Genomic DNA, 14,858 nt, shown 5'->3' on the forward strand with positions numbered 1-14,858 from the left:
TACATATATATATATGCTGCACTTATTTGATCTGTAGTATTTTTACAACCCTAGATGCCAGCATATGTGATGGGTAAGCCACTAATTAAACACCTCACCCAGGTTTATTGCTCCATGCTAACTACTAAATAGTTCTTCACACAAATTTTAGAGGACAAACTAAAAAGACCTGCACTGATTTACTAAAATATGGAACTTCAAAATCTTGCTGACAGGTAAGTTCAAGAGATAAAGATCTGTATTAGATCTGCTTGGCCCTTAAGATAATTCAGGCACAGTATCTTAGTAGTGGTCAGGTAATGAACAGACATGTGTGAGGAGCTGCAGATTGCAGCTACAGAAAGCTATTGCATGAAATAGAAAACAGTAATACACCAGCATAGTAGGTTTGGAAAGGTCAACTTTTTTTTTAATAACTGCTCTCTCTCCAGGTTATGTCATGCAGTTACAAAGTAGTTAGGAAAAAGCATGAGTTTCTGGGAGGGACTAATTGTCTTTTTTAAAAAAAACATTCATATTCATTACATAAATAACATCTGGCACTTCAAGGGGACTCCAAGGGACAAAAGCCTTACACTTCAAAAACTGTGCTTGATCCAATATTTTGTTGAGGTCCATTTTGTTGTACTTTGTGTTCAAAACTTTCAAGACCTCCTGATGACAAAAAAAAAAAAAAAAAAGGTCGTGTGTGTTTGTTAAGACAGTGAATTAAGTTAATTAAGTTTATAGCAGCATTCTAGCTCCTCTGTGGTCTGGCCAATGATTTCTGGGTTCAGTTTCACTCTAGTTGTTCACTGAGGCAATATCTAATTTTCAGAAGGCCTCTGAAAGGAAAAGACTGAAAAAGAATTCCAAAAAAATCTACGTATGATTGCTTACCAAATTCAGAATATCCCTTTCTTAAAAAAAAAGGAAACAACCTATAGTCAGAATAGTTATGTAGATACTTGATTAAAAACATAACTAGAGTTGCTCAATAGTTTCAGCTTATAAAAATATTAGTCTGTCAGCGCTACAAACGTCATGATGATAGTCAAACTAGGTTGAACAAGCAAGGAAAGGCAGTCCTGTAACAGTAGCACAGTTAAAGAAAAAATATTGCCTTAAGAGAATCAGGCCTGAAGCTTTACTAGAAATAAAAACTAGACTCCTATCAAAGTTAATCCCTGCTGGAGGCCTGTTCTTCCTTTGACAATGCCACAGCATTGATCATACAAGGCCTTACTGAAAGTGCTGAAGCCAAAATTATGTCATTAAACAAAAGTGCATGAAGTAATAATGAGCTAAGTGCTCATATAGTACAGTATCTGATCTGAAGTCTGAGAAGTGGCTCAGGTGGCAAGACCACTCTTTCATACATAAAATGTACCATTTTGTTTTGTAGGTGAAACACCCAGAATGGCCCCCACAAGTGCAGATGAACTGTTTATCTTCAGATACATACTTGTATACAATTTCCTAATCCATGGATTTTTATTGTAAAAAAGACTAGTTTGGAACTGAAACTAATTGAGAATAGAATCCACTATAATGTCAGAAGAAAAGAAAATTTTGTGGTTACATGTAAACTTGTGATAAGCTTTCTCAAGAAGAGGGTACATTAACAGCGAGGGGTGGGATACAACAAGGAGCGGTCGTGGCCTGTTTATGTAAAGGTCAAACCAGCCTCATTGTACACTTTGAAGACTTTCTCAATTGCATTGACATAGGCGGCTGTTCTCAGGTCCAGACCCAGGTTGTATGTCATGGCAGTACGCATGATTTGCTGAAAGAGAAAAGGTGACATGTCATTTCTGCAAGTTTCTCCACAGGAGCTCAACAATTTTCCTCGTAGGATCAATGTAAGAAATAAAAGGAGCTGCTAGATTGGTATCACAGCTCTGATCCTTTGTGGATCAATTCTGACATTTCTTCATTCCTCTTACAACTGAGAACTGAAAGGGAAGAACATCTTTCTCAGGTCATTATATTACCCCTTTTCAAGTCTTACACTGACAGGGAGAGATGAAATGTTTCAAGTAGCCTTTGTCCCATTAGTTAAACATAGAGCATAGAAGAATTAATCTAAAACTGCTAATGGTGAAATAAAGCACTCTTATGATGTACATGTCCCAGATTAGGTAGGTACAAAGGACAACTAAAAAGTTTTTACTTACTACAGCTTCTACCAGAATAATCTCTATTATACCCAGTTAAAGTTGGCCGGGATGGCACAGAGCAGAAATTCTTCATACCTCCATCAATCATGTACTATTTAGCTACTCCTTTAATTGCAAAGAAATTCTGTACAACCTATTCAAAAACTGTCCCAAAGTTAAGCTGCACCAAGGGAAACATAGGTTGGATGTTAGGGAAAAGTTTTTTACAGAAAGGGTGATAAAGTACTGGAATGGTCTGCCCAGGGAGGTGGTGGAGTCACCATCCCTGGATGTGGCACTCAGTGCCATGGTTTAGGGCTGGGTTGGACTCAATGACCTTGGAGGACTCTTCCAACCCAGTGACTTTCTGAGTTTTCTGTCTAATACAAGTGTATAGTGATGTGATATTTACCCGGGCAGAACGTTCCATCGTGTAAGCCAACCCAGAGTGCACAATGTCTTTCTCAGATGCACCCTGCAACAACAGAGAATAAAACCAAGGTTTAATCCAAGACACAAAAAAAACCTTATTGTGCACTGGGGACAATGACATGTTGGATTCCTGTAATTACTGAAGCTTGCTCACTCATTCTCTTCTAATGATGGGTGAAGAATCTAAATAGCTTTTACTGTGCTCCTTGAAGAGTTAGCTATGGTCAATTCAATTCTAAAACCTCAGATGTAAGCACTGAAGACTTTTATGGGCCTAGCTTCTAAATGCATGATGCTACCATTATCTACTGATGAAATAATTACTGTTTTCAGCCTCCAGACCACACAGTAAATATTAAACAAAAAAGTTTCCAAGAGTCAACAACCTATTGCAATTGTTTTGAAGTCAGACAGGTTTTAGGAAGGGCATAGATACCAAATTCACATACTCCACATTATATTAGGCCTTAGCAACTTTATTCCCATTAAAATTTAAATACACAGAACAATAAGCAGTTGAAGAATTATGATGACTCATGGCAGGTTCAATGTTCCATCATCCTGACTACTGTAATTTACTAATAATTTGACATCTGGCTCCACAAAATACCTGCTTTCCCTCAAATACCAATTTGGGCTAGAAGTAGAAAATACTAGGCCAGTTTCTATGGCTTGTGCTTAGGAGATCCAGCATTTGCTTTAAGATACAGAACCCATCACACATGCAACTCATATAGCTAACATGTATAAAATGCACCATATTCTGGATCAGGCTGAAGTCTCTTGCTATCATCTGGCTGTAGTCCAAGTTTATATGCACTTCTCCTGATTTCTTCCTGAGGAAGCATGGGTTAATGTTTTTTCACAACTTGCTGGACTTGTTTCCCCTCCTCATTTGTCCCACCTCCTCCTGAATTAGAGTTTAAAACCCAAACCAACCGATGCTTTTAGTTTCCATGTATCCCTTGGCAGAGCATTGCACACCTGAACTGTCTACTCTGCTAGGAACCATCCCCTATTTCTTCATTCTGCACCTCACTGTGCTGGTTTTGTTGGGACATATCTCACTCTCTTCCACCATTCCCTGCAGTGAACAATCTATCCTTACCCACCTCTTCCCACATCCCTCATTCTACAGATCACTGTCTCCACCTCAGGCCTTGCTCAGGCTAGTAGGACCTGGGTTAGTTCATTGTTGTTGTCAGAGAAGCTCCTGTACTTTTATCTATCCTTGTGATCTTGCTCTGAACTTTTTCCACACTTCCAGTGTTTGAAGTTGCAGAGACCCAACCTGCACACAGTATTCAGAAGGCAGCACACTCTGATTTCATATGGTGGCATCATTAGTCTTATCCCTTCAGAACCATTTCTAATGCTGGATTTGCTTATTGATTGCTATGGATTTCTAGGCTTCTGTTTTGTCATCACCTCCAAAACCTCCTTTTAAATGCCAATGGATGAGCTCACAACCCATCACTTCACGTGGATATGTAGTGCTACACAATAGATACCAATGAATTTTACCTGACCTTTCTTTGCCCATTGATTCATCTAAAGGAACAAGCTACACTTTTTCACCCAGTTGTTATTCTGGAGTTACAGATACATCAAACTGTCTGTGGTGTGATATCTTGTTTAAAGTCTTTTGGAAAACCAGGAAAAGTGTATCAACAAGAGCTCCAAAATACAAAAAGCATTTGTATTAAAACTGTAGCTTTTTTATCATGTTGGAGGTATTTTGCATTGGCTGAAGTAAAAGAAATAAAAAATAGCTTATTTCCTCCATTCAGAAGCAGTTGAGATCATTTGCTTGCTTGCTTTCTTTGGCCATCAGGCTAATTATGTACTAATGCTTTGCTTGGGGAAAAGTGCTCCATGATAGCTACAATGGTAAAATTTAGATTTCAGTTAGAATATCAGACTACAGCTCCCCTAACAGTAAAAAAAAAAACAACAGCAGCAACTCCTTACCGATATCCTATCTTGGAATTCTGCTGTAGGCACAACTGGAATAGTTCCCCCATGTTTCCCAAATTTTCTTTCCAAGCTTTCCTGGACAGACACTAGGAAAAAGAAAAAAAAAAATCAGATGCAAGGTAACTGACAAATGTGAAAATTTAGGATTTTTTTTTCCTTAGGACATGAGCAGTGCTTTGGTATTTTCATTGATATTTATTTCTTGAAATTCTGAAATGCCCAAACAGCAACAAAGAGCATTTGAGATGACACAATCTCAAAGTTAAGAAAGGGATTTAAATGAGAATTGCCATAACACTCCACTACTTTAGAAACACCTTACAATGTATGATTTATGAAAAAGGGTTATATTAAAAACTCTGCAGGTGTATGTTTTGTCAAGTCTAGTGTCTCAAAGTCTCATGTTTTCTACAGAGTACTGTTTAAAAGGGAGTAACATCCTCCAGTCCTTCTCCACTGCTTCTTTGGGTAATTGTTATTGTTTCCCAGAAAGCAGACAGCACAGAATGACCACAAGTGGAGCTGTGAGCCATAAGCAGGTTTTTCTAGTGCCTGTCTCTATTATATTATTGGCCTTTATAGAAATCCTTGATTGCTGTATGTGCAGAACAATGACACCCACTTGACCTTTGAATGCTTCCTAAATACCAAATGTACAGCTGAAAGATGTTTTATTAAGTAATAAATATTTCACTTAAGTGGCTTGACTTCACTATTTTACACAACTGAGGAAAGAATGAAAAGATAACCAAAAAAATATGCATTTAACTTGAGTCATTAGAATTGCAGGTCAGTCAACTTATGAAACATTTCCTATTCTTTAGTAAGCAGCAATTTCTGGGGAAAATGTGGTGAATTTAAAAGAGTTCTGTATTCCTTTTTCTCTCCTTTGGCGTTTGCTAGACCAGTCTGTTAACTGAACTGTGTGGAAGCAGAGGTGAGCACTTACTGAGCAAATGGTAGTTTGAATCTCTTTCATATTTGAAAGTCAAACGGCCGTAACTGACGTGGTTCAAGTTTTTCAGCCATTCAAAGTAGGATACTGTTACACCACCAGCATTCAGGTACAGATCCTGCACAGAAAGAATAAACATTTTGAATTGTGACAGCACTACCATATTCTGCAAAAGCAAGCAGTGTTATGTACAAGGCACCACTTTAAACTGCAGTATAGAAGACAATCCAGTTCTTACTCTTAGAGGACAACACCCTCTTCTTCAGTTTAGGGATTGCTTCTACTGATTTAAAATAGGACTTGACTTTAGAACACATCAGGTTCAGGTGTGCTTGACTGACTACTTACTTCTATTTTAGCACAAGTGTTTAAGGAAATAAGACCATTCTTAGGCCATCTCAGTGAGTAAAGGCTGAAGATCAGCTACTCTATCTGGCAAGATCACTCGAAAAAATTGTCATTATAGCTGGATAGGTCTTATTCTTTCAAATTATCACTACACATACTCTATACACTCTGCAGTACACAGCTCTGTCAGAGCATCACTTAGATACACCACATCTACAAACTGGACAGAATATTTCACTCTTCCTTCTTCCTGTGTTTAGTGCACTTTTTGATTGAGCAAATGTCAGTTAATAATCACTATCTTTGGTCATTTACAGTTGTAGTGAGGTCTTTAATAAATATCCTTCTTCAGCAACATTGACACCCATTTCCTAGACATCAGTTATTAAAAACCACTCTTAGAGAATGAATGGCTATTAATAAAAGCCTTTAATAACCAGCATCTTGGTTCTCTTCACAGAAATGTAATGAAAATCAAAGGTCATGATAGAACCTTACAGGGATAACCATGATATTCCTCTCCAAGAAGATTTTGTCAGCTTCAGGAGTTGTAGGCCCATTGGCACCTTCAGCAATAATCTGAAAGAAATCACAACACAGAGTAACTCAGAGGCAGAGATTTGGGGTTGTTCATGCTGATTATTAGTATTTAAACAGACCATCTCTATTTTTCATTTCCATTTGAACTCTTTGACTTACTTTTGCTTTAACCTTGTGTGCGTTGGCCTTGGTCAACTGCTTCTCACTGGCAGCAGGGATGAGAATGTCACAGTCTGTTTCCAGAATGCTGCCCTCAAGTGGCTTTGCTTTAGGGAAGCCCATGATTGTCCCGTGTTGCTGTGTGAAGAAAACAACCACAGTAGATTTAGTGTGTTATGCACTTATACGAGTTTCTTCCCTTCTGACTTTCAGAGAGAGAAAAAGGAGAAGCAACAGTATTAGAGTGACAGCACGTAACATAATTCCTATCCTTATTTAGACATAAAAAGCAAGCTACAAAGCTTCAGGAACAAAGTTCCCAAGACTGAAGAACAACTGCTCTCTGTATAAAGACACTGATGACCATTTGGGCTCTGGAATATTTAAAAAAAAAAAAAAAAAAAAAAAAAAAAAAAAAAAAAAAAAAAAAAAAGAAGGTCCCTCTCAGCTCTTAAAATAGTTTTCAAACAACTGAAATGACTCACTGGTCTGCTACATCCAGGATAAGTTGCATCACATAAGATTCAAATGGTTTTTAAGATTCAGTACTACAACGATAGCCTTTGTTTAGTGATAGAATCTTCATTCTTTTTTAAAAAGAGGGTAATAAAGACATTAAAATATTCCCTATATAAAAGAAGACATATCAAATAAGCCCCTAAGAAACTTTAAGTAGAAGATTGTATTGTAGAGCCTGTGAACAGTCCCCTCAAGTCTGTTTCACTTGGAAACTGAAATAAAAAGACCACATCCAACTTTCATTATGAACTACACATTCAAGTCACGCTGCCAGGCAGGCTTTCATTCTTTCAAAAACATCCAATAGGTAAGAAACAGCAAAAGTACACTTTGTACATCTTAAATGACTATGTGCTTATGATTCTCAGTCAGGAATCCTCCAGAAACCTCCTTGCCCTGGCTCCTTGAGACATCCTTCCTAGTTTAGGCATAAGAAAGGCAATATAATAATAATAATAATAATTCCAATTCTGAAAACAAAGTAATTAGCCTGCCCACATACATTTTTTTGAGAGTCAGGTCAAAGGGTAAAAAAGGTACCATCTGCATTTACATTCTTGTTGGGGATAAGAAGGAAAGTCAGAAGAATCGACATTTCTAAACCATTTTGTAAGGACGAAATATCACAACACCATTCTACAGTAATCAGTCATTCTATGTACTTGCAAAGCTGACAAAAATGAAAATTCTTTCTGCTTAGCTAAGTTTCATACCAATTTGAAATCTTCTAGTTCCTTTGGGTCAATGCCATCAGGATTCCAGATGGAACCATTGAACTCTCCGACAGCGACGCATTTTGCACCGAAACGATGCAAGTATCTCATAGAATGCAAGCCCACGTTACCAAATCCCTGAAGGTGGAAAGAGAAAGGGAAAAGTAGTTAACCCTCCAGCTAAAATGATGATTACTGCTAAGACTTATATAGTTTTTAAATAGTTCTTCATCTATTGGCACATCTTGGCATTAGATGATGTGTATAGGCAAGATGGAAGAAATCTACATACATTCTATTCTTGTCTGAATACCACTGCAGAAATGATGCACAGTAGCCAGCAAAGTACAGTTGTGATAAGTGTTTTATCCTGGAAACATAGAAAGGAAGAGGTAATGCTACTATGAAAGTGTCAAAACTATGATGTTTATCAACCTGGCAACATTCTGTGTATCTACTTTATGACTGGCACCCTTTTAAAGAGATTAGTGGATTTTTGTATAACTACTGACTTAATTCCAGGCCATTAAGTTCCTTTACTTTCAGAATGCTGATGTTCTGGAAGTAAAAGAACACATACAGCAGACTAAAAAGTCATATGTTCAATGTTGAAAGTTTCTTGTACGATTCTGTGCTGAAAAGAAAGCTGAACAATAAATTCAATTTCAATTATACTTGGGATTTTTGCTTATGTATTAAAAGAAAACTTTGATAGAAGAATCTGTCACGCCTTAGTTTCTTTGAAATGCTCTAGGCTCATTTTCCTATGAGAATTTTCTGCTTTTCTTATGGCCATAGTTTTCAGTCTAAGTTTTCCTTAAGTGCCTGTTGGATATTCCTCTGCCAGGCATGAAAATGCCAAAGTGCAGAGAGAAGACTGTGCTGCTGGGGCCTGTGCAGGGCAGAGATGTTTGTTCCAGCCCACAGGTTAACTAACTGAGGACAACTTGGAGGTTACAATTACTCTGCTACTTCTAACAAGCACTTTTTGAAAACAAATCAGTTCCTCAAACCCTCCATTTAACATACTGTTAGAAGTTGAACAAGTTTCCTTTCTTTGAAATTTTAGGAATGATAATGCATATTTACTTTCAAAATTCAACTACATAAATTCCCAAGTTTATTCAACCCTACAAATTTAGGATAAGGTCTTATTTTCTCTTTTTCCAACTGCTTATTCCATAATGGACCAAGAACATAACCTTCAATTCCTCCTCTCCTAACATTTTTTTATTGTAAAACATTGCAACAAATTTTGTGTAGGTAAAAGCAAATTTTGTGTCACAGCTCACTGAAAAGTGTGCTATGCTTTAGTTTAAAGAACTCCTGTAACAGTATTTAATTTTGGTGTTTGCAGTTTAGAAGATCATAAAGACTTAGAGATACAGAGATTTGGCTTTGCGCCTGTAGAGTGCAATTGCAAAGTTCAGTTGATAAAAAACAGTCTACAATAAAGGATTCCTAGGTTGCTTGAGAAGTGTTTCTAAAGTTTCAGAGGAAAGGTTAACTTGTAAGTTTTAAAGCTCTCTCAGTTTTTAAGGGCTACAGCCTGTTTTAAAAACAGCTCTACTGAAAGTCTGTGTACTACTTCTTTTCCTACAATACAATGGTAATAGTTACCTGAACAGCAAATGTTTTATCTCCAAATCCTGGAGTCATTCCTAATAAGCTCATATATGAGGCTTCATTGATGAAATTTTCAATTCCATGGAAGACACCACGGCCAGTTGCAGATATACGTCCATGGATCCCACCCTGGCTGATGGGTTTACCAGTTACACATGCATGTGCATTAATGTCCTGTAAAACAGCAAAGGACTCGTGAGACATGGCATTAATCAATTAAAAAACAGCTGGAACAAGAAGTTTTATACACTTTAGACATAAGGGGAAATGGAAATTTTAAGAGTCAGAACGTGATACAGCTCAAATGCATTTAGTTTGTAAAGATGATTTCCTTCCTCACTTTGTGTGAACACCTCAGAATATTCTGTCAGGAAAGTTGTGTAATGCAATAGTGGATATTATCTGTGATTTTTTGTTGCCTCTAAGTGTGTATGTTAACTTCAGTCTGTGTATCATGGTCACATCCACAAGCAGACAAATCAAAAAGTTTTCAGGAATGTTTCTCCAAGTCAACTCCTATTTACAGCCACAATTTCTTTACATCATTACTTTTGATGTCTCAATTTTTTAAGGGCTCAGACATACCCTTGAACTGGCTTTTAATAATCTTTAAAGAGTGTTTAGTGTTCCTTTATAACAAATTCAGTTATTTTGCAATCACAAAATGAGGTATGAGGTCTGTAGTCAGAACACAGGGATACAGAGGAAAAGTTTTATCATAGAGGTCTCAGAGGAAATCTGCAGTGTGAAGGTCATATGGGAAAAGTTGGATATTTATTATTTTTATTCAGAAAAGCAGCATTTATAATCAAGTCTCTATTTTTAATTTGGTGGCAATAAAATTAAGTCTTCCATATACCAGACAGTCAGCCAAGATAAAATAGCTATTTAAAAGCACAGCTGATTTTTCTAGTTGGATTTAATAACTTGAAAGAAACTCTTCCAAAGCAGACACTGGACCTCCCTCTTCTGTCACCAGTGGTTCCCATGCTCCCACATCCTGGGAGCACAGTCACACGGTGCCTTGGCTTCCAACACAAGTGAAAAAGTTGGGATGAAAGAGAATCCACTGAAGTGAGTGTGCCAGCAGCCGGATGGGTTTCCATTCCACCAGCCACACATTCACTGGGAGGCTCCCTCTGCTCCATCCCCTGTGCCAAAGGCATTTGCATGCCTGTGGTGCAGGATGCTTGGTGAGAGGAAGGAAAGGAACAGACAAAAGTAAGAGGAGGCAGAATGGCTGGAGGAGACTAGAGCCATAATGAAGGCTAAAACTATTTACTGTTTGAAAACTATAGTGAGTTAATGTATAACCCTCTTTAAGAACAATAAAAGTGATGCTGGGCTTGGCACAGAATTCCTAATTAAGCCTCCCAAAATACAGCTTGCTGCTCTCCTTAAGCTGTATGCTCCCTCTTGTGGCATGTCAACTGGAACAAAGATGGGCAGGGCCGTTTTCTTGGAACGACTTAGCCTGATGTTTTGATGGACTTTCAGGTATTTATTCTGTTATATGGTCTTAAACTATGCTTTGGGCTTCGTGCATTCACAAGAGAGGAAATATATTTTATAAATATGTGAAGAAATACAGCTTCCCACTATATATAAGAATGTATTTATCAAAAGTCCTTTCCTGTGTACCAAGTCAGTTGATTGTGTCAGGAAGTACAGATGACCGGAAAGGATTAATTTAATAAAAAACTTCAGCCATATATAGTTCAGTGATCCAGCAACTTCAGATGGATTTTCTGGAACAGTTAACATGGTAGTTATTAACAACTTGCATGGTTTGGCAAGAAAACAGAGCATGAAGCGGGGGCAGATCCAGGTCCTCCTAAAGTCACATATAAAAACTGATGTCAAAGTCCTAAAATCTTTGGTTTCGAGTCAATAAACAAAAACTTGTAACACATATTGGGCAAAAACCAAAGAGCATGGCTTTTCCTGAGAACCTTGACAAGTGGCTTATAGCTAGCATCAAAGACTTCTATATCAGCACTGGTAGCTTATGAACTTAGTTGGTGATGTTCAGGCACTAACTTTTGCTCCTTTCTTAACCTCTTTCTCCCCTGCAATGATGTTCCCCTTGTCTCTCCAGCTTCCTGTATGGTATGTTTTGAACAAACTTCTCTTATCTGTTTATATCTGTTATTTGATTTACCTTTCCCACTTGAAGCTCCCTGAACACAGCTGTGTGCAAGCACAGAGCCATCAGGTCTGTAGCTCAGACAGATACCTCTCAACAGAGTTATCTTTCCACTCCACTGAATGCAGTCCCTTGTATAGCTTCCATCTGTGTTTGAATTACAGCTTGTTTCACTTTTGTTCATTGCTCAATTTCTGCTCTTCATTCCTTTTTTTTCTTCCCCCATGGTCACTTTTGTCTTCTTCATATTCCTTAATCACCTTAAGTTTTGCTCTTGGTGTCCCAATCAGATGTGAAACATCCTCCTCTAGAAACTGGTTTTGATGGATTATTCCCTTTTTTAATAGCCTTGTCAGAATTCTCACTTTCCTTCTCCATTCCCTGGTCATTCTCCACAATAGCTCTTGAGTCCCTCTGTGGTTTCTACTCTCTCTTGAGTGTACCAACAAGCAACCCAACAAAATTAAGTAAACTAACATTCCTTCCCCCACCCCTTTCCATTCTTTGAACTTAGCAGGAAAGTGTTCCTGAATCCTCTTAGGTTTTTTTTTATTTTTCAATAAAACTGTCATTCAAAGGGAGCCCAAAAAGAAGCTGTTGTAGTGTAATTCCGATTTTAATCCTCAGTAGTTATATTCTTTTCTGTTGTCATTGAATCATAAGAGTGTGTACACAATAAGGTGAGATTATAAAGTGGAAAGAATGAGAAATTAATCCATTTGAAAACTTCTCTATCAGGGTTTTTTTTTTTTTTTAATTGAGCTTTTGTATAAAACTGTAGGGGAATGCTTTGATACAGCAAATCTTAATGCAGGTCACTTGCTGTGATCCTTCTTCTCAGTTTTAATACTACAGTGCTGTTGTAGTACATGAAATACACATTTTAGTGCAGTAAGTTAAATGTTAAAACTCAGTGCTTTGAGGCAGTAGTTTTGCTCTAAGTTGGAATTTTAAGTTCTCACGGAGGGAACTAGTTGCCACCCTGCATGTTGAAGTCCTTCTGAAGCCACAACTTTGGCTTTTTATCAGATATCAACTTTTAATTAAAATATTTACCTACATGAATAACAAAAAGCAAATAATGTTTTACAGTGATATCCCTGATGGAGAGCTCTGTGTAAAAGTGACTCAACTAATCAGCATGCCACAGCTGATTCCTCAAGCTGTATGGTTTGTTAACCAAACAGGTACAAATAACCCCAGTGACACAAGGGCAAAGGCCAGCATTCAAAAGTAATTTTTAAAAAATTTAATTTTTTTTTATTGTCGTCTCCTGGGCTATGAATTATGTCAGTGTCTTTTTGCTTTACACTTTGAAGAATTTGCTGAACTTCACAATGAAACTTGTTACTTCTAGGAGACTGCAGTGAATCTTAAAACTTTTGTAAGTTATACCAATAGTGTGAACTTAATTTGCATCGTCTCTTGAATGAACAAAACCATGAGCATGTATTTAATAAAACCTGTAAATTCAGTTATCAGTTAACAACTTGAAATTAGTAATTTCAGTACTAATGAAGAATAGAGGAAAATGATAGAAATAGAAACCAATTTTAGACTATATACACCTTTAAAAACAGTGTATTTTCTTTTGGTTGAACAGTTGCAAACAGTATTGTACAGGAGAAGCTTCTTTTCAGGCTAGTGTAAGAGTATTGTCCTTAAAACTACTTTTCCTTTGCTGTACCCTAAAATCCTCACACTGAGGTTGTCACAGTTTGCAAGAATATTTTCAGACCCAGTAAATAAACAAATTGATGTGATTAGGCAGCTTTTCTGCTTGAAATCCTCTGCTCAAGACTTACATAGTGTCCTATGGTACTGGCATAGGTGTCAGCAATCCAGGACATCTCCCTCTCCCCCGTGCTCATATCAGGAGCAGGCACATCCACGCCAGGTCCTGTTGGCAACAGTGAAAAGAACTCTTAAGGATCAAACATAAATAGTTCTTTTCGATCATTATTCCCTTGGGAACTGTGCAGGCCTTCGCAGAGAAGAACTGTTTTCCTGTTTAATCCTCAGTTTATTATACAAGCAACATATTCTTCTGGATTCAATGCAGTTTTAGATGCTGTGCCACACCTTTCTACAATATTATCAAAACCACCCACCTTTACATAAACCATTTGATAAAAGGTGAAGGCAAGTTTATCAATAAAAAGTAAGAGCAAGATAGTGCATCAAAAGTGGTTTGGGGTTTATTTGCAGGAAGGGTGCTATCTAGGTATGAGTTCTATATACTGTGATATTGGATTCTTTTGCATAAGAATTTCCTTTCTGCTCCTGGGTGAGTTTAAATATTGAAGGTAGACTGTTCCTAGTCATTGCACTGTAGCAGATGCATTTGATTTTACTGCTTATTTCAAGAAAGGTTTCATTTCTCTTTCTGGATGAAATAAACATTTAAAAGAAGTCTCACACATCTGTTGAAATAAAAAAAAAATCTGGTTTTTGTAGATGGCTAAAAACAGTATTTCCCAGACTACTTAAGATTATAGAAACTTGCTAATTGGGATATTATATGCAACTCTGCCCCAACAATTTTTTCTAAGTATTTTTAAAGGGTTTGTGAAAGTCCTGTAGCACCAACCAGAGAGCCAAAATTGAAGACAATTTTATCAAACCATTTTAATTGTCATTGAACTAATGATCACTTTAGCTTGCATTGTGTATAGTAAAACCATAGTCACATGGAACATCAGTAAGTGTGTTTATAAAGGAGCTTAATTTAGATGATAAATACTCTGGGAGTGCAGATGACAAACACTCTGGCTGAAGAGCAAGAAAATGCAGATAAAAGGATGACATTCCCAAGGCAGTTTGATATCAGGAATACATGACAGACCTTTAACTAGTTACATGCCTCATTATTCATTTGAGTAAGAACCTTCTCTGGGTAAAACTGCTCCCTTTAATTAAAAGTTGAGCTGGTAATATTCAGCTTTCTGCAGAGGAGATGTCCAGACAGCAAAGCTACCAGAACAGCTCAGGGCTGAGTGTGAATGAAGCCCCTACTGACATGACAGAAGCTGAGGTTCTGTTACAACAGGCTCCTGTGCTTCTGCCTACACTTCCCTTGCAGCCTCGGGTTGCCATGGGTGAAGCCATCAACTTTTGCTGGGGTGGATCTTCTATTTCCTTCCTCTCTTTCCTCAGATACCTGCCAAAAGCCTCAACAGAGACTACAGGAAACAGTAACAGCGAAGAGTTTGCTATTAGAGATTAAAACTGCAGCAAATATGGTCACCATTTTATGATCTGACTCTGAGAGAAATGTGATTCATTTTGGATACCATGACCTCAGC

General features: G+C 37.5%; 1 protein-coding gene across 1 annotated transcript in view; it reads right to left on the reverse strand.

Moving 5' to 3' along the window:
• Positions 1-382: 382 nt before the first annotated feature.
• The window catches only part of GLUD1 (glutamate dehydrogenase 1), a 28,330-nt gene continuing 13,854 nt past the window's right edge, over positions 383-14,858 (reverse strand). The window contains exons 5-13 of the mRNA XM_083866713.1: positions 13,359-13,453; positions 9,402-9,581; positions 7,782-7,919; positions 6,550-6,687; positions 6,349-6,429; positions 5,497-5,620; positions 4,542-4,633; positions 2,551-2,613; positions 383-1,765 (exon numbers count right to left, since the gene is read on the reverse strand). Of these exons, the coding sequence (XP_083722839.1) occupies positions 1,646-1,765; positions 2,551-2,613; positions 4,542-4,633; positions 5,497-5,620; positions 6,349-6,429; positions 6,550-6,687; positions 7,782-7,919; positions 9,402-9,581; positions 13,359-13,453 (1,031 nt within the window). The 3' untranslated portion in view covers positions 383-1,645. The remainder of the gene's footprint in view (positions 1,766-2,550; positions 2,614-4,541; positions 4,634-5,496; positions 5,621-6,348; positions 6,430-6,549; positions 6,688-7,781; positions 7,920-9,401; positions 9,582-13,358; positions 13,454-14,858) is intronic.

The sequence above is a fragment of the Zosterops lateralis genome, assembly GCF_965231275.1.
Source record: "Zosterops lateralis genome assembly, chromosome: 8".
Taxonomy (NCBI): domain Eukaryota; kingdom Metazoa; phylum Chordata; class Aves; order Passeriformes; family Zosteropidae; genus Zosterops; species Zosterops lateralis.